This window comes from Cyclopterus lumpus, chromosome 2, assembly GCF_009769545.1.
Source record: "Cyclopterus lumpus isolate fCycLum1 chromosome 2, fCycLum1.pri, whole genome shotgun sequence".
NCBI classification, from domain to species: Eukaryota; Metazoa; Chordata; class Actinopteri; order Perciformes; family Cyclopteridae; genus Cyclopterus; species Cyclopterus lumpus.
The window spans coordinates 292,487-313,614 of NC_046967.1; the positions used below are offsets into that span (position 1 = coordinate 292,487).

At 48.5% G+C, this 21,128-nt stretch overlaps 4 protein-coding genes across 7 annotated transcripts in view; 2 read left to right on the forward strand and 2 right to left on the reverse strand.

Annotated features, from left to right (window-relative positions):
* On the reverse strand, positions 1-14,428 carry LOC117743077 (NHS-like protein 1). Its single transcript, XM_034550827.1, has 10 exons — positions 13,789-14,428; positions 10,279-10,389; positions 9,384-9,523; positions 8,002-8,233; positions 7,372-7,503; positions 6,914-7,272; positions 5,859-6,827; positions 3,212-5,807; positions 2,815-2,902; positions 1-2,173 (listed from the first exon to the last, which is right to left on the reverse strand). Exons 1-10 carry the CDS (start codon positions 14,426-14,428, stop codon positions 1,423-1,425), a joined length of 6,018 nt encoding a protein of 2,005 aa, XP_034406718.1. The 3' UTR covers positions 1-1,422.
* A 1,567-nt stretch (positions 14,429-15,995) lies between these two features.
* Positions 15,996-18,390, forward strand: LOC117746501 (protein MNN4-like). The gene is made up of 3 exons (XM_034555682.1): positions 15,996-16,121; positions 17,617-18,346; positions 18,381-18,390. The coding sequence occupies exons 2-3, from the start codon at positions 17,637-17,639 to the stop codon at positions 18,388-18,390; spliced, it is 720 nt and encodes a 239-aa protein (XP_034411573.1). The 5' UTR covers positions 15,996-16,121; positions 17,617-17,636.
* A 31-nt stretch (positions 18,391-18,421) lies between these two features.
* On the forward strand, positions 18,422-19,875 carry LOC117743106 (zinc finger and BTB domain-containing protein 17-like). The gene is made up of 2 exons (XM_034550873.1): positions 18,422-19,119; positions 19,380-19,875. The coding sequence occupies exons 1-2, from the start codon at positions 18,435-18,437 to the stop codon at positions 19,742-19,744; spliced, it is 1,050 nt and encodes a 349-aa protein (XP_034406764.1). The 5' UTR covers positions 18,422-18,434; the 3' UTR covers positions 19,745-19,875.
* Positions 19,876-20,080: 205 nt separating this feature from the next.
* The window catches only part of fbxo3 (F-box protein 3), a 9,543-nt gene continuing 8,495 nt past the window's right edge, over positions 20,081-21,128 (reverse strand). For 2 of the 4 annotated variants that reach the window (XM_034550855.1, XM_034550839.1), the window contains exons 11-12: positions 20,892-20,974; positions 20,081-20,823 (exon numbers count right to left, since the gene is read on the reverse strand). In XM_034550855.1, the coding sequence (XP_034406746.1) occupies positions 20,680-20,823; positions 20,892-20,974 (227 nt within the window). In that variant the 3' untranslated portion in view covers positions 20,081-20,679. Of the gene's footprint in view, positions 20,824-20,891; positions 20,975-21,128 lie in introns of those variants that run through there. The other 2 variants (XM_034550848.1, XR_004611075.1) reach the window with 2 other exon arrangements.

Genomic DNA, 21,128 nt, shown 5'->3' on the forward strand with positions numbered 1-21,128 from the left:
TCCAGTTCAGTGAAGAACGGTCAGTCAGTCCAGTCCAGTTCAGTGAAGAACAGTCAGTCCACTCCAGTTCAGTGAAGAACAGTCAATCCAGTCCAGTTCAGTAAAGAACGGTCAGTCCAGTCCAGTCCAGTCCAATTAAGAACGGTCAGTCCAGTCCAGTTCAGTGAAGAACAGTCAGTCTAGTCCAGTCCAGTCCAGTGAAGAACGGTCAATCCAGTCCGGTTCAGTGAAGAACAGTCAATCCAGTCCGGTTCAGTGAAGAACAGTCAGCCTAGTCCAGTCCAGTTCAGTGAAGAACAGTCAGTCCAGTCCAGTTCAGTGAAGAACAGTCCGTCCAGTCCAGTTCAGTGAAGAACGGTCAGTCAGTCCAGTCCAGTTCAGTGAAGAACAGTCAGTCCACTCCAGTTCAGTGAAGAACGGTCAATCCAGTCCGGTTCAGTGAACAACAGTCAGTCCAGTCCAGTTCAGTAAAGAACGGTCAGTCCAGTCCAGTCCAGTCCAATTAAGAACGGTCAGTCCAGTCTGGTTCAGTGAAGAAGGGTCAGTCCATTCGGGTTCAGTGAATAAGGGTCAGTCAAGTCCGGTTCAGTGAAGAACAGTCAGTCCAGTCCAGTGAAGAACGGTCAGTCCAGTCCAGTGAAGAACGTTAGTCCAGTCCAGTTCAGTGAAGAACAGTCAGTCCAGTCCGGTTCAGTGAAGAACGGTCAGTCCAGTATGGTTCAGTGAACAAGGGCCAGTCCAGTTCAGTGAATAAGGGTCAGTCCAGTCCGGTTCAGTGCAGAACAGTCAGTCTAGTCCGTTTCAGTGAAGAACGTTCAGCCCAGTCCAGTTCAGTAAAGAACGGTCAGTCCATTCGGGTTCAGTGAATAAGGGTCAGTCAAGTCCGGTGCAGTGAAGAACAGTCAGTCCAGTCCAGTTCAGTGAAGAACAATCAGTCTAGTCCGGTTCACTGAAGAAGGTTCAATCCAGTCCGGTTCAGTGAAGAACGGTAGTCCAGTCCGGTTTTCTTCAGTCCGGTTTTGTCTCGTCCTGTTTTCGGTAGTGCAACATGCTCATTACATTACATTACATGTCATTTAGCTGACGCTTTTATCCAAAGCGACTTACAATAAGTCTCATGAAACCGATCTGGATCAGTACATATGGTAAATGGTAACTGGACCTGTAGATCTTTTCTAGTCTTCCAACCATTCTAAGCGCTTTAACACTACATTACATCATTCACCCATTCACACACAGATGGTAGGAGCTAAGGTTCCACATTCAAACACCATAGGCACAGCTATGGAAGTAATTTTGGGGTTAAGTGTTTTGCCAAAGGACACATCGAGATGGGCTAGCGGAGCCGGGCAATTGAACCGCCGATGATTGGGATGACCCTACTCATCACTGAGCCACAAGACCCGACAGCATCACATTCAACTAAGAAATCTCCACCAATCTCTGGCTCAGTTCTCCTTCGGTTCCCGAAGACTCCATGAAAACCACCTCGTCCTCCTCTTCCTCCTCGCTTTCTCCTTCAGTGATGGCGGCCATTGGGGCGGCATGGAGGCGGCAGCGGGCGGAAAAGTGGCGGCTGGAGGAGCAAGGGGGAGTGAGGGAGCGAGGCCGCATGGAGGAGGAAGAGAGGAAGAGGAAGTGGGAGGAGGAAGAAGAGGAGGTTAGGAGGAGGTGATTGTGCATCAGATCCCTTCGCCCCCATCCTAATCCGATCATGGAGAAGTTCTGACTGCACGCAGACGTTGGTGTGTCCAGAGGGAGGTTGGTGTTAACATCAAATGGATCTGAGGGTTGGGACCAGCTGGAGGGTTTGTCTGCCGGCGGTTGCGGTTTGGGTTGCGGCGGCGGAAGCGCTTGCGGCGGCGGTGGCAGCAGTTGCAGCGGCAGCAGTTGCGGCGGCACACTGTGGAGGTCGTCAGTACTCGCAGAAGAAGCGAGTTTCCGGAGTTGCTCAACGGCCGAGATTCGAGAAGACGAATCACACCGACTCCCTTTCCTCTGCAAGAGGGCCTTGAAGCTCTCGCTCCTCACTGAGCTTTGACCTCCTGGAGCTGCAGGTCGCGTCGGGCGATGCCGGCGGGCAGTGAGGATGACCGGATGGGAGGAAGAGGGAAAGGAGATACTATGGCTACCGTCTTTTGAATCTCGTCTTCCAAGCATCTTCTTCTTAGACCTGAGACAAAAACAAAGAGTCACTTTCTATTCGGGGAACAAAGTTAGGGAACAAGGAGACAGGAAGCTTCCATTTAGGGGAGAAGGATGCTTTATATTTGCGGAACAAAGTTAGGAAACAAGGAGACAGGAAGCTTCCATTTAGTGGACGAGAACGCTTTCTATTTATGTAAAAAAGTTAGGGAACAAGGAGACAGGAAGCTTCCATTTAGGATACAATGAGCTTCCTACTTGGGGGACGGATCGTTACCTGTGTACCTGGACATTCACGCCGTTCCTTCCCATACTGCACTGCTCCACAGAGGCAGAGGGAGGAGTCAAACAGACAGGTGAGAGTAGGCCGATTGTGTGATCTACCTGTGTTTGTTTGATCTACCTGTGGTTATATGATCTACCTGTGGTTGTGTGATCTACCTGTGGTTATGTGATCTACCTGTGGTCGTGTGATCTACCTGTGGTTGTGTGATCTACCTGTGGTTGTGTGATCTACCTGTGTTTGTTTGAGCTACCTGTGGTTATGTGATCTACCTGTGGTGGTGTGATCTACCTGTGGTTGTGTGATCTACCTGTGTTTGTTTGAGCTACCTGTGGTTATGTGATCTACCTGTGGTGGTGTGATCTACCTGTGGTTGTGTGATCTACCTGTGGATGACGGTGAACAGATCCTCAGTTGTTCGTGGTCGACTGGACACAAACGTGTGATTTGCTGAAATACTGACCAACAGATCTTCTGGCGAAACAAAGAGTATTTATTATTTTTTACACGTCGTTAGACATTAGAAATTAGAATAAAAGGGTCCCTGTGTTTTAACTACATACTGTAGCATACATACTACTACAAATAATACATACTACTACATATAATACATACTACTACATAGTACTATATACTACTTCAGATAATAAATACTACTACATACTACTACTGACCCTTTAAATGCAGCATGCGCTCCATGCTGCATTTAAATAGGCACGCCTGGCCCTTTAAATATCGTACCAGGACTGGCTCCTTCAGAAAACTCCAGTAAACCCAACTTACTATTCAACGGTCCTCTGGCCTCCCCCCTCGTGTCAGTTCCCTTCTGGCTTCGCTCTTCCTCCTCCTCCTCATGCATCAGCAGGTCTTGAGTCTTTCCCCACAGGCTGCTGTGGGAACGCCGCCCAATCAGAGCGCAGGAGTTCTCAGAGTCACTGGTGACTTGATCACATGGTTCCGCCATCCTCACCCTCTGACTCATTCTCTCTTTTACGTCTTGTTCATCTCCAGATGAAGATGATGAGGACGATGATGAGGATGATGATGATGAGGAGGGGGAGGGCCTTATTGTTGACACCATGAGCAGTTGACTTCCTGCCCTCCTCTTCCTCCTCCTCGTTTTGTCTTTTTTCATGGTGGTTGATGGCGTCATCCTCGTCGTCATCATCGATGTCTTCATCCCTCTCTCTTCCACCGTCTCCTTCTCATCTTCCTCTTCATCCTCAAACAGCAACGACCTCATCATGCTCGTATGAAACGTTTTCTCAGCATCCTGAGGAAGTCTGGTGTGGATGATCCCGGGATATGAGGTCGCAAAGGTGCTACAGGTCTTTATGGTACCCCAAGTTGTTCCACAGTTCTCAGTACTTGTGGTCTCATCCATATTGTTTGAAGTCCCTTTCCTACCCCGGGTCTCAGCGATAGCCATGATCCCTGAGGGGCCAGAGTTCCCATACATGGTCCCTAGGGTGCAACTGGTCTCCATGGTACCCCAGTTCTCCATGGTACCTAGTGTGCCGTTTAAATTGTTTCCAGCCCTTGTGGTATCCCTGATCCCAGAGGTCCCAAAGAGAGGTTTGGTGGTTTGGGGTGAGAGATCTGGTTTCTTGTGCAAAAACGGTGGCTTCTGTCTATGAGGAGAGCCAACAGGTGGGTTAGTGATGTCATCAGGTGTCGTTTTTACAGGTGAAGTTGTGTGTGTCAGGTGATTTGGTGAAGGCATATAGGGGTTCAAAGGTGTGCATGAGGAATCAGCTGGAAGCTGTGATTGGCTGTTGAGCCCAGGAGAAGACATCCATCCTCGTCTGTTCTCGGGGGACGCCATGAGACCCAGAATGCAAAGATCTGGCTTCTTTGGCAGGGTGGGCTTCTCTGGGGAGCGGAGTCTCCTCGGGCTGGGTGTCCCACAGACCTTATAATTCAGTTTAACTTCACTCAATGCTTTTGAATCATCAGCTGCATCCTTCCACATTTCTGAATTATTCTTTTTATTTGTCTCCATTTCCTCTTTGCTGTCCAACAGTATTGTCTTACATTCTCTTTGAGACTCTTGTCTCTTTTCAGAGAGGGTCCAATACGAAGAGTCTGCGTTTCCCTGATTCTTTGTAGCCGCAGTTAAATTAGCATCTGCTAACACTTGATCTGTTACCTGCTGTTCTTGCAAAGAAGGATGCTGGATCATTGTGTTGTTGTGGTTTCTGACCCAGGGACTGTCAGGACTTGCCAGTGTAGCATAAATGTCTGTATCTGTCTTCTCTGGTTCGTTGTACCCGAAGTCTTGAGGAGTTTCGTTATTGATCACCTGAAGAACAGAGCTCCTCTGGTTAGCTATGCTAGCAACAAGACCCTGTAGCTTAGCATGAGATGAGTCATCGCTCTTCACTTCACATTGCGTGAAGTGGGTGTAATCATGATCTGATCTGCGTGTCGGTTTCTCTTCATCAGCGTTGATAAACCCAGCATCTGGTACCATGACGCCTTCCTGGTTTTTGACGGAGCGAAGCTTGACGCCCTGCAAAGCTTGGGTGGTGACCAGGGGGCAGGGCGACGTGGTACCCTTAACACAGCGGCTTAGGGGAACAGCAGGGGAGGAGGGTGGAGCCGGTAAAGGAGGTGCTGGTGGAAGAGAAAGGGAAGGAATTGCAAATTCTGAGAGTTCTGAAGAGGGAAGAGGAGGAGGGTAAGATGGAGGAGGAGTGAAGTTAGTTGATGATGACACCAAAGCATGATGGGAGTTCTGCCTGATGGCGTAGGAGTAGGGGGGAGGAGGAGGCCGAGAGGAAGGAGGAAGAGAAGGAGGCGGGGGAGGGAGGGATGAGGGTGATAGAGGAGGCGGGGGAGGGGGTGGAGGGAGGGATGAGGGTGGGAGAGGAGGTGGAGGGGGTGGAGGAAGAGATGAAGGTGGAGTAGGAGGAGCAGGTGAGAGTTTGGTGAAGGAGGAAGCAGACAGGCAGGGCTGAGGAAGAGGAGGAGCTGGAGGAGGACACTTGCGAATCGGGGAGTAGAAGAAGGGAAGGAAAGGAGAGGAACCCTCTGATGGAGGAGGTGGAGGAGGAGGAGGAGGAGGAGGAGGATGCTTGGCCGAAGAGTCTGAGGAGGTGCAAGAAGAGAGGGAGGAGGTTGAAGAAAATGAGGAGGAAAGGGTAGAGAGGAGTGAGGACTTCCTTTCGGGCACCAGGGGCTTTGGCCTTTCTTCACTCCGAGACATTCTCTTGGACATGGGGAAGGAGGATGAGGGTAAAGAGGAAAAGGGGGACATCGGAGGGAGGAAAAAGGCTCCAGGGAAGGAGGGGGAGAGGGGGGAGGACACAGGAGTACCAGGAGTGGGAGTGTTTGACTGGCTGGAGTAGCCACTGGAGGGCGAGGCGAGGCGCTGGAGCTCAGCCACTGAGGAGGAAGCTGGATGGGAGTTGAGAGTAAATCTCTCCGCATCTGAGCCTGGAGACGCAGGAGTCGGTGCGTGATCATGTGAGTGGGCGGGACTTGGTGGTAGCTGCTCGGAAGGACAATCAACTGTATCCGCTTGGCAGTCCGGGTTCAAAGGTTCAAAGGTTGTCACTGTGCCACATTTGAAGCCACTCTGACGCCGTTTGGTGTTGCTGCGGGGCACCCAGGGGTCATAGAAGGTCTCAGGAGGCGGTGTGGTCGTCTGCTGAGTGGGGTGCTCAAGACGGGGGCTCCGCTCTGGCCGGGGACTGCAGGAGGAGCGGGAGGGTTTGCTACGACCTGGCCGGCGCCTCAAAGAGTCCGAGCGCAACGGTGGCGGAGGCGGGCGCTTGTACTTGCGGAGGGAGATGCTGCTGTTGCTTGAGAGAGAATAGGAGGAGCAAGTGCTGGACTTCCTTTTCTCTCGGTCTAGCAAAGGAGAGGACGTCATCTTCTCTGAACACAGAGAGGTGCTTCCAACGTGAGACGGGGTGGAGTGTCCGGAGGAGAGCAGTGGGTCACAGTTCCAACCTTCCCCGGAAACACATCTCATCTCCTGGGTGGTGGTGTTCCAGTCGCCTCTGGTCTGGCTGCTGTGGACACTGGAGCTGGGCGAGAGGGGCTGGTAGTTCCAGATCTCCCCATCGTAGGAGTATTGGGAGTCCTGCTGGGCGGGACTCCGGTCATCCAGATCTTGGTGGCTGAACTGAGACTCTGAGTCTGCGGTGGAGGAAGAGGAGGGGTAGTGGGAGGAGAAAGGGGAACTGCGATGTTGGGCAGCCTCATTCATGGGCTTATCGCTGGTGTAAGACCACTCCGACTGCAGCGCATGGCTAGGGCAACTGAGGAGGGAGGAGGTGATGGGGGAAGAAGGGAAGGAAGTAGAGGAGGAGGAAAAGGACTGGGGTATGACTCTAGCAGTGGGGTCAAAGTCTAGCAGCGGTTGGAGGTCGTTGGGGAAACACTGAAGATCCTGAAAAAAACAGGAAGAAAGAAGTCTTAAGAATCTTTTGTTTTAGTTACAAAGATACTTGTGACAATGATTTCCCCTTCACTGACCTGACAACAAGGAGAGGAGGCACTGACTGTCGTGCAGGAGGCGCTGTTAATGCGGGCCTTAGAGTTTAGAGTGGAGTTGGTTCCCAGACGGGGGAGGCTGTGCACCTCTGAGGAGGACGAGCCAAGGTTGTGACAGGAGCCGACAGGTGTGGTGGATGTGAGGGAGGCCATGAGGCTGGATAGCCCTTGTCCTTTCTGGGCTCGGATCCTCCTTGCTGATGAATGCTCTTCCTCTCTCACCCCTTCCCTCTCCTCCTCCCCTGTTACTCCCTGTTGTTGGGCAGAAGAGCAGCAGGAGGAGGCTGGTGGATCCACGGTGGAGAATGGACCGGGAGGGTCCAGAGATACCAAAGGCAAGTCTGGGTAGGCACAAGTTCAGAACAGAGGAGATAACAAAAGAGAAGGAGAAATGTTTGTGATAAAAGAGGTGATGGGTAATGATTAAGTTGAGCTCATACCCGGATTCCAGCTGACATCATCAGGTATCCCAGTAACCGTCTTGCGGCAACTCAGGTTGCGGGGGCGCTGTGACATTGAGTCGTTGTTAGAAGCAACTTTTCGAAAACTGGCCTGACGATCAAAACTCTCTCCTGAAGTACGAAAACAACAGTGAACATATCGTTATAAAATGTGTTGTGATGAGATGAGTTTCACGGGTTCAGAGTCAAAATTCTGGGTTGAGTCTAAAGTCGGACTTTAGTCACAATCAAGGTCTGAGTAGAGTTTCAAGAATAAATTGAATCTCAAGTCCCAAATTGGAGTCGAGTTTATACTCCAGATTTTGAGTTAGATCTTGGTTGTGGGTCCAGTCCCATGTCTGATTCAAGTTGAGTCCAGTTTCTAGTCTGAATGGAAGAGTGAGTTAAAGCTCTATAAGTTAAGAAGTAATTTTCAAGTTGAGTTTCAGGACGGAAAATTTCAAAGTCAAACACCAGATCCAACAAAAGTATTGAGTTCAGTCTCAAATCCAAGTCGAGTCCCAGGTCTGAGTCGAGTTAAGGTCCATATTCAGGTGAGAGTTCTGAGTCAAGAGTCAAATCCTTATCAAATCTGTGCATCAGAATCTAGATTGGAGTCCAGTCCCCCACCTGTTATATTGATCGGGACTATATATGCAGCGACTGCCTCTGCCTGCTGCCTCATCCTCTCCTCCGGTGTTGGAAGCCGCGGGGGCAGCTCCACTTCCAGGTCGACTGTTGGCTCGTAGGCAGAGCCAAAGACATCCCAACAGGAGGTGCGATGGACGGGGTTGAAGACCAGTGGGGTCAGAGGTTGTGTGTTGTTCAAGATCAACTCGTCTTTGTCTGAGAAAGCTGTGGACTGAGTAAATAAAACAGTTTAATGAAGCTGGTTAAGATTCCAACTTGAGTCCAACTCCGGTATGATCCACTTAAACTCTCTCTCTAGTCCATTCTAGTCTAGTCTAGTTCTATCTATTCTAGCCTACTTTAGTCTTGTCTAGTTATATCATTTCTAGTCTACTTTAGTCTAGTTCTCTCCATGTTTACCTGAACTCTAGTCCATTCTAGTCTAGTCTGCTTTAGTCTAGATTCATCCATTCTAGCCGAGTCTGCTTTAGTCTAGTTCTCTCCATGTTTACCTGAACTCTAGTCCATTCTTGTCTAGTCTACTTTAGTATAGTCTAGTTATATCCATTCTCGTCTAGTCTGCTTTAGTCTAGATCTATCCATTCTAGTCTAATTTAGTCTAGTTCTATCCAAGTGAACTTAAACTCTAGCCCATTCTAGTCTACTTTGGTCTACACTAGTTATATCCATTTTAGTCTAGTCTGCTTTAGTCTAGATATATCCATATCTACTTTAGTCTAGTTATATCCATGTACACCTGAACTCTAGTCCATTCTAGTCTAGTCTACTTTAGTCTAGTAAAGTTTAATCCTTTCTAGTCTAGTCTGCTTTAGTCTAGATCTATCCATTCTAGTCTACTTTAGTTTAGTTATATCCATGTTTAGCTGAACACTAGTTCAATATAGTCGTCTATATTAGTTTAGTCTAGTTATATCCATTCTAGTCTACTCTGCTTGAGTCTAGATCTATCCATTATACTCTAGTCTACTTTAGTCTACCTATATCTATGTTTACCTGAACTCTAGTCCATTATGGTCTAGTATACTTTAGTCTAGTTCTATCCATTCTAGTCTAGTCTACTGGTTTACCTTTCTCCTCCCAACTGAAAACTTGAAACAAACTGAGAAGCAGGACTGAGAGAGAAAGTTCAGGACTCTGCACCTCTGAGAGGATGGAAACCAGAAGGGAGAATAAAACAGGAAGTACATGAAGACAAGGTGTAGTAGTTCAGTCTGACCAGCAGATGGCCCCAAAACAACAGAGTGCTTTTAATAAATGATAATGCTTACATACTTTTTAAATACATACATTGTGGTACTCGTTCTAAAGTAAAGTATGTTGTTTGTTCAGCGTGTGTATGTGTGTGTGTGTGTCACACTCACCATCCTCCTGCTTTTGTCCTTCCACCCTTTGCGTGGTGTGCTGCTCTCTGATTGGTCGAGGCCAGAGGAGGAGGAACACGGGGCGTGGCTCTGAGAGCTGAGTGGTTGGCTGTAGTCATGCTGAGTTAGCCCGTTACATGCTATACCCACACACACACACACACACACACACACACACACACACACACACACACACACACACACACACACACACACACACACACACACACACACACACACACACACACACACACACACACACACACACACACACACACACACACACACACACAAACAGTTTATAATAAATAAGGAAACTATTATTATTATTAGAATCATGAATCAATTAATGATCCAGTCATTTTAATTATATTTTATACCTAAATAGAAAATTATTATTAGGCTATTTCTTAGTTAATCTGCAGTTAATCAATACATCAGCTGACAAATTGTGAGCTCATGATGCTGATTGATCTTCAACCAATCAATCAACTAGGTATACATTCATTTATAATCAATGCAGGTGACTTGAAACAAGGTATTTGGTCTGGAGCACTGCAGCTGTATAGTGTGTGTGTGTGTGTGTGTGTGTGTGTGTGTGTGTGTGTGTGTGTGTGTGTGTGCGTGCGCGCTATACCTCACTGCAATCTGCTCTCAGTGTTCAAGAGTCAAATTAATCAATTAAACAGAGCAAACAAAATAAGAGCTGTTAAATGTCTGTTTCACCATTCAATGTGACAAATGTGACAGATTCAAACAACAACTCAGAAGTTGTTTCCAGACGGACCGTACAGTTTCAATAGTGCATTTGTTGGGAACTACTATAATAAACACATATTATAACCTACAATGTGTGTGTTATTACCTAAGACACTGTCCGCTGTTGACCTCTGACCTTGCAGGTCATTAGCACTGCTGGATCGTCTCTTTGCAGGGACGAAGAGCAGACCCTGTTGGGGCTTCTGGGTAGTGTAGTGAACAGACCACTTGCTGTCCCTGTTTCCTGCTGCATAGAGAGGGGACAGTTCAGTGTTTCATCTCCACAGAAGTCAACACTCCTCAAGGTGACCTCAGATGCAATGGGCCATAGGGCTTTTATTTTGAAGGAGCAGCAGGATTGATTCCCTGTGATATTTGGAGGGCAGCTGTGTGGACAGAGTCCAAATCAGATTAGAGGAGCAATACTTCTCTCAAACCAGAACAAACTCAATGACACACAGTGATCGTTCGTCAGAAAACAAAGTACGTAATGTATCCGGACGACAGTTTAATCCAACTGATCTCCTCATTGGATGAAATGTGTCTTCTTCAACAACTGATTAAGTGTCGCAATAATTCAATAATTTAATTAGATGACAATTTCCGCAGGTGAAACAGGAGGCGAACATTTGGTCTTTAAGTCTGATGCGAGTCATCAAACAAAATGAGATGCGAGTCAAACGAGATGCGAGTCAAACAAAATGAGATGCGAGTCAAACAAAACGAGATGCGAGTCAAACGAGATGCGAGTCAAACGAAATGCCAGTCAAACGAGATGCGAGTCAAACGAAATGCGAGTCAAACGAGATGCGAGTCATGAAACAAAACGAGATGCGAGTCAAACAAAACGAGATGCGAGTCAAACAAAACGAGATGCGAGTCAAACAAAATGAGATGCGAGTCAAACAAAACGAGATGCGAGTCAAACAAAACGAGATGCGAGTCAAACAAAACGAGATGCGAGTCAAACAAAACGAGATGCGAGTCAAACAAAACGAGATGCGAGTCAAACGAGATGCGAGTCAAACAAAATGAGATGCGAGTCAAACAAAATGAGATGCGAGTCAAACGAGATGCGAGTCAAACGAGATGCGAGTCATCAAACAAAACGAGATGAGAGTCAAACGAGATGCGAGTCATCAAACAAAACGAGATGAGTCAAACGAGATGCGAGTCAAACGAGATGCGAGTCATCAAACAAAACGAGATGCAAGTTAAACGAGATGCGAGTCATCAAACAAAACGAGATGAGTCAAACGAGATGCGAGTCAAACGAGATGCGAGTCAAACGAGATGCGAGTCATCAAACAAAACGAGATGAGAGTCAAACGAGATGCGAGTCAAACGAGATGCGAGTCATCAAACACAAAATGACTCATACATATACAGACACTTTATCATTCATCTCCTCACTGAGCCTCCTTAAGTCTTTGACGTGGTTCTACAGAACCCTGAGAAGCACCACAGGTCTCGATGAAGGCTCAGATAGTCCTGGATTGTTCTGATGATCTGTGACGGGGTTCCTCAGGTCCTTGAGAACGTGTTTTAGGATGTTTGAAGAGAACGTATAAGAGGTACTTGAGGTTCCAGGTAAGGTGCTCCAGGTGCTAGAGAAAACTCTGGTCCTTGAGGAGCACCAGACGTCTTCAAAGAGGCTCAATGGGTCCTTGAGGAGATTCTTGAGGGTCTTATAAGGACCTTGAAGAGAGTCCTGGAGTCATTGAGTATGGTTACCTGCTGTTGAACACACCTTGAAGCTGTGATTCAGAAAGGTGAAGACACCTGACAGCCAATCAGAGAGCTGCATCTTCACAGAGCCGTCTCTCTCTCCCAGTACGACCCAGTTAAATCAGTTCATGCGGACACACTCACCTCTGGTCCAGTTCAGATATTTGAGGACGGATTTGATCGCTGCTTCGATTACGACCATAACTACTCCACGCACACACACACACGCACACACACACACGCACACAAAAACACACACTCCTGAGGCTCCAGCAGACAGAAAGCAGCAGCAATAATGCAGCTTGATTCGCTGCAGCGTCGCTCTCCTCCCACTCGTCTCTCTAGTCTCCCTATCTCACCCCTCTCACACACACACACACACACACACACACACACACACACACACACACACACACACACACACACACTGGCAAGAAGCCAGCACACGTGTGTGTCCTTCATGTGAGCTACTAGGTGATGAAGGTTACCCAAAAATACTGCATTATCACACAGACGATGCTTTGTAGATGAGGACAATGTGTGTGTGTGTGTGTGTGTGTGTGTGTGTGTGTGTGTGTGTGTGTGCGTCGCTACGTGTTTAACACACCTTGAGCTCTGATTTAGAGAGGTGGGGAGGATGCCCGGCAGCCAATCAGAGAGCTGCATCTTTACAGAACTATACCCAGTGATAGCGATGTTCATCACTAGTCACACACTGGGGTGGTTCCAGTCCAAAGTGTGCCGACTATCTGGGCCAGTGGAGCAGCTAATTACTTCTGTCTGTCTGTCGTCACTGCTTTAATTAGTTGAATTAATTAGACAGGAAGTAGGCCACACTGTCATGATGTCACACTGTTTATTTATATAATTGAATATAGGCTCAACTCTAAACGCTGTCCCATCAGAGGATGGGAGGGGCGGGGCTTCACCATCATGTCACCTAATCAAACACCAGTTCGACACAGATGAAGCTAACAGGTGAAGCTAACTGCTGAAGCTAACAGGTGGCAGCTGTTAAAGCCTGGTCATCTGCTACAGGAATAAACCATTAGTGTAGCATATGAAGCTAAAGTTAATCCCTACTCTCTCTCTCACACACACACACACACACACACACACACACACACAGGGGAGTTAATCAAGGGAACGTGGGTGTGTTTTGTTTTTTATGCATGTTATCAGAGAATAATGTTTGGCTGTGATAAATTATTGATCAGACAGGAAGACACAGATAGAAACCAAGCTGGAACCATTCAGGACCAATCAGAGATAAACCAGACTAGTGAGGACCATTCAGGACCAATCAGAGATAAACCAGACTACTGAGGACCATTCAGGACCAATCAGAGATAAACCAGACTAGTGAGGACCATTCAGGACCAATCAGAGATAAACCAGACTACTGAGGACCATTCAGGACCAATCAGAGATAAACCAGACTACTGAGGACCATTCAGGACCAAACAGAGATAAACCAGACTACTGAGGACCATTCAGGACCATTCATCACTAAACCAGACTAGCTAGGACCACTCAGGACTAAATGGAGCCAAACTAAAGCAACTCGGACCACTCAGGACAAACAGAGCAAGGAACATGCAGGACCAGATCCAGCCAAACCAGGAAGGTGGGACAAAATTACAGACCAATTAGTACAATAGAGAGCTAACCCGGGCTAGCTAGGACCACATTCTAGACCAAACAAGAATAACTTGACCCAAGGGGACCAATCAGGACTCTTTCATGCCAAATAAGAACAGCTGGGAGAAGCAGGACCAAAAACAGCCAAACTATTCTAAAGGGGACCATTCAGGACTAAATAGACTAAACAGAGGTACAACTACTTGTAGTATAATTAGTTCTAGTAGCATTAGTACTACATAAGGACAGTACTACTAGCCAGGGTTCCTATCAGCACCTCTCTGTAGAAGGGGCGTGGTGTGTGTGGCCTCCAGTCCGGAGCTCCTCCCTCGTTGGGATCTGAAGCGGAAGAAGCCGGTCCTGCACCTCCTGCTGGGTCGGTAGCTGTACTGCGGTGGCACCTCCGGTTCCCTGAAGTGGGGCAGGGCGCAGTAAGGAGACGGGATCGGTAGGGTGTAGCCGGGGCGGGGCTGCGGGGTGGGGGGGCATGAACCTGTTCGGCCCCGTTGGGTGAGGGTCGGGTAGGTGGAGCGCGTCAGCTGAAGAGGTGGAGGTTGTTGGTTGGGTTTCCCATGAGCCACTGGGGCGAGAAAAGGGTGAATGTGGTGTGGGAGGTGCTGCCGGCGGTACCACGGGCTGTTACCTGGATACTGAAGGTGAGGTGGGAGGGACTTTCTATCACCTGTGGGCGTCGCCGGCCTGCTAGCACTGCCTGCATTCTGCTCCAAGATGGCATCGTAGTGCTGGTCGATATTGGCGCTCAGAAGGCGGCGGCGCAGGCTGCCCTCCGTCTTCGGCTGCAGGGCAGCCCTTTTGCGCGGAAGCAGCTCGTCTCGCTCTTCGTCAGCGTTCCAGCAGCGTGACCCCACGCCGGGGCCCACCCCCTCTCCGCCCAGACACTCCACATACGAAATCATACTGGTCCCGCCCTCAGGACAGATCAGAAGAGGACGATCTTTTTACAATAAAAGCCATAGCGAACTTCGAACCCTTCATCATAAAAAACACTTTTATGTGGTGTTTTCCCCAAATTTCAACTTCACTTAACAATAAATGTCACCCAAATTCTTGAATTCATTAATAAGTCCTTCACAGTATGAATATCTAACTCCCAATTGTACACAGCTTCAAAACAAATGGGATATAAAACAACTGAATTAAAATAATCCTTCAGAATAAAACTACAAACTGGAAGATAAAAGTATTTGTAGCTTTCACAATAAAGGCAAAAATATTATTTGAAGCTTGAAATACTTCAAAATAAAGGAGTCTTCAGATTTTGTGTAAAAGTCTCCAAGTCGGCTTCAAAATATCCCAAAGGTTTTTTAGTCAGCAAATTAAAACTCGTGGTAAACTTCTCATTCCTTCATAATAATATCCTCGTTAGCACAGTCCCAAAGCGATTGCGGTCCCATGAAGAGTAAGCGTGATATTTCCTCAGAAGTGCGATCGGCGTGCTGCAGCGTCTCCTCCCCGGCTCTAATCTGCTAACGGGGATTATCCAGGTCTGCAGATGGCCAGTGAGCGACAGGTAATTACCTCGACGTACCACATGTTGCTTCATTCTGTGTGACTGACTATGTTTAGATCACGGAATCAAACCGTTGATCCTCAATCGCCTCCATGTGAACTCATCAGCTCGTTCCTCCAATGAGGAGCTCGTTCCACCAATGAGGAGCTCGTTCCACCAATGAGGAGCTCGTTCCACCAATGAGGAGCCAGCACAGCAAACAGTTGTGATTTTGTTGAGTGATTAACTCGAAGTGAAGGAGCTACAAGCTGATTGGCAGAAGCCGAGCGGAGTAAAACGGGCTGGGTGTGAGGTTAGACCATGTCCTGGGTGTGAGGTTAGACCATGTCCTGGGTGTGAGGTTAGACCATGTCCTGGGTGTGAGGTTAGACCATGTCCTGGATGTGAGGTTAGACCATGTCCTGGGTGTGAGGTTAGACCATGTCCTGGGTGTGAGGTTAGACCATGTCCTGGGTGTGAGGTTAGACCATGTCCTGGGTGTGAGGTTAGACCATGTCCTGGATGTGAGGTTAGACCATGTCCTGGGTGTGAGGTTAGACCATGTCCTGGGTGTGAGGTTAGACCATGTCCTGGGTGTGAGGTTAGACCATGTCCTGGATGTGAGGTTAGACCATGTCCTGGGTGTGAGGTTAGACCATGTCCTGGGTGTGAGGTTAGACCATGTCCTGGGTGTGAGGTTAGACCACGTCCTGGGTGCTGCAGCCATGGTAACCAGTGAAGGGATGTGAGTGGTGTGGGTTAGGTTGGAGCTAAAAGACTAAGAAGTATAAATACTAGAAGTATTTATACCGTCAAAATATTAAAAAACGTAACAAAAAGTCCTGGAGCATAAACATTCAAATTAATAATATAATTGTAATAATATGTATATTTAATATGGGTTTGTTTGATCATAAAACCATCAGGAAAGAAAGAAACCTCAGTATTTAAAGCAATGACTGAGATCTCGCGATACTTGTGGCGAGATCTTGTTTGGCTGGCCTGAGCTCGGCTGCTCGAGCTTCCGACAAAACAGATGATTCTTTGAGGCGGTGGAGGAGCTTCTCCACACACACAAAAACACCGGGCGGTGGAAGCAGGTCGGTTTATTATTATTATTATTATTATTGTTTACAACGGGGTCCTAAAGCGCGTGAGCTGGGAGTTAGCCTGCTAGCTTACACGGTAGCTTCTCATCTACAGGCTCTGCCTTACAGTCAACACCCCGGGGTTAACCAAGTGATCGATTTTGGGCTTCCTTCCAGTCACAACCCGGGGTAACTATATAGGTTGCGTGGGCTGCCTTACAGTCACAACCCGGGGTAACTATATAGGTTGTGTGGGCTGCCTTACAGTCACAACCCGGGGTAACTATATAGGTTGCGTGGGCTGCCTTACAGTCACACCCGGGGTAACTATATAGGTTGTGTGGGCTGCCTTACAGTCACAACCCGGGGTAACTATATAGGTTGCGTGGGCTGCCTTACAGTCACACCCGGGGTAACTATATAGGTTGTGTGGGCTGCCTTACAGTCACAACCCGGGGTAACTATATAGGTTGTGTGGGCTGCCTTACAGTCACAACCCGGGGTAACTATATAGGTTGTGTGGGCTGCCTTACAGTCACAACCCGGGGTAACTATATAGGTTGTGTGGGCTGCCTTACAGTCACAACCCGGGGTAACTATATAGGTTGTGTGGGCTGCCTTACAGTCACAACCCGGGGTAACTATATAGGTTGCGTGGGCTGCCTTACAGTCACAACCCGGGGTAACTATATAGGTTGTGTGGGCTGCCTTACAGTCACAACCCGGGAATAAGTACCTCTAGTATTACTAAATTAAACATTTGAATAGAACTTTAACTAGTGTCAGAGTATTTATACATTACTACTACAGTATTACTAGTAACAGTATTTATACATTACTACGACAGTATGGACTCGTCCAAAGTCTCGTCCGAAGTCTCGTCCGAAGTCTCGTATCGTTCAAAGTCTCGTCTGAAGTCTCGTCTTGCCTGAAGTCTCGTATCGACCAAAGTCTCATCTGAAGTCTCTTCTCGTCTAACTCACTGTCTCTTTTTAAAGCAACATGGCGACCAGACGCAGATTTTATCTGAAGTTCAAAGCGTGGGCGTATCGTCTGAAGTCTCTTCTGAAGTCTTGTATCGTCTCAAGTCTCTTCTGAAGTCTCGTATCGTCTGAAGTCTTGTATCGTCTCAAGTCTCTTCTAAAGTCTCGTCTTGCCTGAAGTCTCGTCTGAAGTCTCGTATCGTCTCAAGTCTCTTCTGAAGTCTCGTCTCGCCCGAAGTCTCGTCTGAAGTTTCGTCTCGTCTGGTCTCTTCTGAAGTCTCACCACCTTCAGTTCATTCATGTTGCTGTTACGCACCCCTCCATCTGCCCATCTCCACCCAACCTTCATCATTCTATCAGCCCCCACCCGGTCTGGACTCCACAGGGGGATCTGGTCTCATCACAGATCTGTTAATAACAAACATTCCTTCATCTCTCCTGATTGAACTATAATCGATTACTTGATGTAAGAAGAGGTCTTTGAACGTCTCGTGATCATTTGAATCTAACTTTATTCGTCTCAGACGCGGTGAAACCAGCCATCATGTCGGCCATCGTCCAGCCGACCCGTGGCACGGTGGGTGGCGCGGCGGCGGCGGCATCGGGCCACCTGCAGTGCCCCCTCTGCGGCCACTTCTCCAAGAGCCACGCCCACCAGCTGACCCACGTGGCGGCGGCTCACCCCGCCCGCCTGGACAGCGTGACGGTCGGTCGCCTCGGCAACCTCCTGATGTACCAGAACACCGCCCGGCTCTTCCACTGCAGCGACTGCTTCTTCACCAGCAGAGACTTCAGCAAGCTGTACAAGCACATCATCTCCAGACACTGTGAGGACCACAGGGAGGAGGAGGAGGAGGAGAAGAGGGAGGAAAAGGAGAAGATGAGGGAAGATGGGGAGGAGCAGGGGGAAATGAGGGAGGAGCAGAAGAAGATGAGGGAGGAGCAGGAGAAGAAGATGAGGGAGGATGGGGAGGAGCAGGGGAAGATGAGGGAGGAGCAGGGGAAGATGAGGGAGGAGCAAGATAAGAAGACAAGGGAAGATGGGGAGGAGCAGGGGAAAATGAGGGAGGAGCAAGAGAAGAAGACAAGGGAAGATGGGGAGGAGCAGGGGAAAATGAGGGAGGAGCAGAAGAAGATGAGGGAGGAGCAGAAGAAGAAGACGAGGGAGGATGGGGAGGAGCAGGGGAAGATGAGGGAGGAGCAAGAGAAGAAGACAAGGGAAGATGAGGAGGAGCAGGAGACAAACAAGGAGGAGCAGAAGAAGATGAGGGAAGATGGGGAGGAGCAGGAGACGATGAAGGAGGAGCAGAAGAAGATGAGGGAGGATTTGGAGCAGAAGAAGATGAGGGAGGAGCAGAAGAAGATGAGGGAGGATGGGGAGGAGCAGGAGAAGATGAGGGAGGAGCAGAATAAGATGAGGGAGGATGGGGAGCAGAAGATGAACATGAGGGAAGATGGGGAGGAGCAGGAGATGATGAGGGAGGAGCAGGAGAGCAAGACGAGGGAGGATGGGGAGGAGCAGGAGAAGATGAGGGAGGAGCCAAAGAAGGGGAGGGAGGAAGGGGAGGAGCAGAAGAACACGAGGCACGAAGGGCAGGAGCCAAAAAAGACGAGGGAGGAAGGGGAGGAGCAAAATAAAACAAGGGAGGAGGGAGGGGAGGGGAACAATGCTTTGAAGAGGAAGAGGAGCAGTGATGAAGAGGCCTCCTCCTCCCAGCAGGGAGACGAGAGCGTCCTGATGTTCGACGGCGCCGGGTATCACTGTCTGATCTGTGGCTGGAAGACCAAGCTGAAAGCTCTGGGCGTGAATCACGTGGTGAGGAAGCACGACATCCCCAAAGCCTACGCCTCCCAGGCCATCCGGAGGGACGCCGCCGCCCCCAGAGCGCCGGAGGACGAGGAGGAGGGGGGGGCGGGGCTTAGCGGCGAGCAGCTGAAGGAGGAGATGGAGGCCACGGCCAAAGTGGTTCGGTTCATCTCCAACCGCTTTGTGTGTCTCCTCTGCGGCTGGAAGACCAAACTAAAAGGTCGGTCGTCTTTCCAACGGTCCGCGAACACATCACGCACAATATTTTATTCCAGTCGTCTCATTTAAAATCTTTCCAGAAATAAACCGTTTACTTTACTCAGATTGTGTTGAAAACATTCAATTCTGAGCTCCTCAGTGAAACTATGACGTTATGATTGACATGTGACACACAAATCAGAGAAGTCAACGTGTAAATATGTGATAACGTGTTGGATGGTCAGGGTTAACATTACCCACAATGCACCACCCGTGTTGCAGGTTTCGCCATCAGCCACGTGGTGCGCTGCCACGACGTGGAGCGGCCGTACGGCTGCCGCAGCTGCTCGCGCTGCTTCTTCCTGCCCAGCCGGCTGCAGCAGCACATCCGGGCGGCGCACCGGCCCGGCCGCTACGCCTGCCCCTTCTGCTGCTTCAGGTCCCACTTCCTGGGGGGGTTCAGGAGGCACTGCAGCCGCTGCAACGCCCGGGGGGGGGAGGGGGACTGGGGGGGGGCTGCGGCCGCAGGGGTGGAGGAGGAGGAAGAGGAGGAGGAGGAGGAGGAAGAGAGGAAGGAGAGGAGAGGGGTGAGAAAGAGGAAGAGAACACAGAGGGTGATGGAGGAAGAGGAGGATGATGACGACTGAAGGGTGTTTCTGTTTACGAGGTGATGTGATCAACATGAATGAATGACTTATTACTCATGGTGTAACGTTCCGTCATTAAAATGTGGTTTAAAACATCCTTTTATTAAAAAGGCTTTTATTGTGAAGGGAAACGTGGTTTAAAATGTCCCATTATTAAAAAGGCTTTTTATTGTGAAGGGAAAAACACTTCCTCAAAGACCTAAATTATTCTACTAATACTAATTTAAATACTCACAAGCCTTCAAACTAAAAGCATTTAACCATATTTTGGTTTGTGTTTCCTGTGTGAAAACCCGTTGATCACATGACATCGATCACATGACAGGAAACGGAGTCTGCAGTGATGAATATTAGTTATTTATTTAGCCCAAAAAATACAAAACAAACCGACCAATCACATGAGAGCGTGACAACATGAAGCACAGCAAAGGAAACGCGTTTCGCTTTTCAAAATAAAAGCCCACCTTCTAATAGATCATCACACTCTGGAGGAATAAGGAGTCTAACCAGCATCATACTGGTTTCCATGAGTCACCAAACTAAATGAAAAATGGATTCATGATTCATTTCTTGTTTTAAATAAGATTTAACTGAAAGATTTAAAGACTGAATAACGTAGGAAATCACAGATGCATTTGGTTACTGCAGCGGAAAATGGCTTTGAAGAACTTTCCGATGCAAATCTTTAACTCTGAAATATCAAGATTTCCACGAGGAGTTTTTGTACAGAAACAGGAAGTCACAATTCGGCTTTTGTCGTCGTGGTTGAAACAGGAAGTCGTCATTGCCTCGTCCTACGCCACCGTGAGGAAACGTTTCTAGAAAGCAGCTGGAAGTCCACGCGACTCCGTCCAACTAACGGCTCTGGTTACCTTCCCAGAATGCCCTGCGTCTGTCAATCACTCTTTTGTTGTCAGATGACGGACAGCTCTGTCTCAGATGTGCCGGGGGCACCACGCCCCCTCCAGGGCGGCCATGTTGATTCCTCTCAGGTCGCCAAAGTCGTCGCCGCCGTCTCCATCGCAGTACTCGCCGTCGTCGTCATCGAAGCGAGACGCGTAACTTGCCGACACCTTCTGCTGCGGAGATGAAAGATTAATAATAATAATAATAATAATAATAACTATTATTATTATTAATTACTTACCGTTCGGACCAGCCGCTCCCTGAAGGGCGGACAGATCATGTGGAAGCGCGGAATAGCCACGTGGAACACTTCCTCTTTGTTCGCTAAGAGACAAAACACTGTTAAAGAACTACAGCTGCTTCACAGTTAAAGAACTAAAGCTGCTTCACAGTTAAAGAACTAAAGCTGCTTCACAGTTAAAGAACTAAAGCTGCTTCACAGTTAAAGAGCTAAAGCTGCTTCACAGTTAAAGAACTA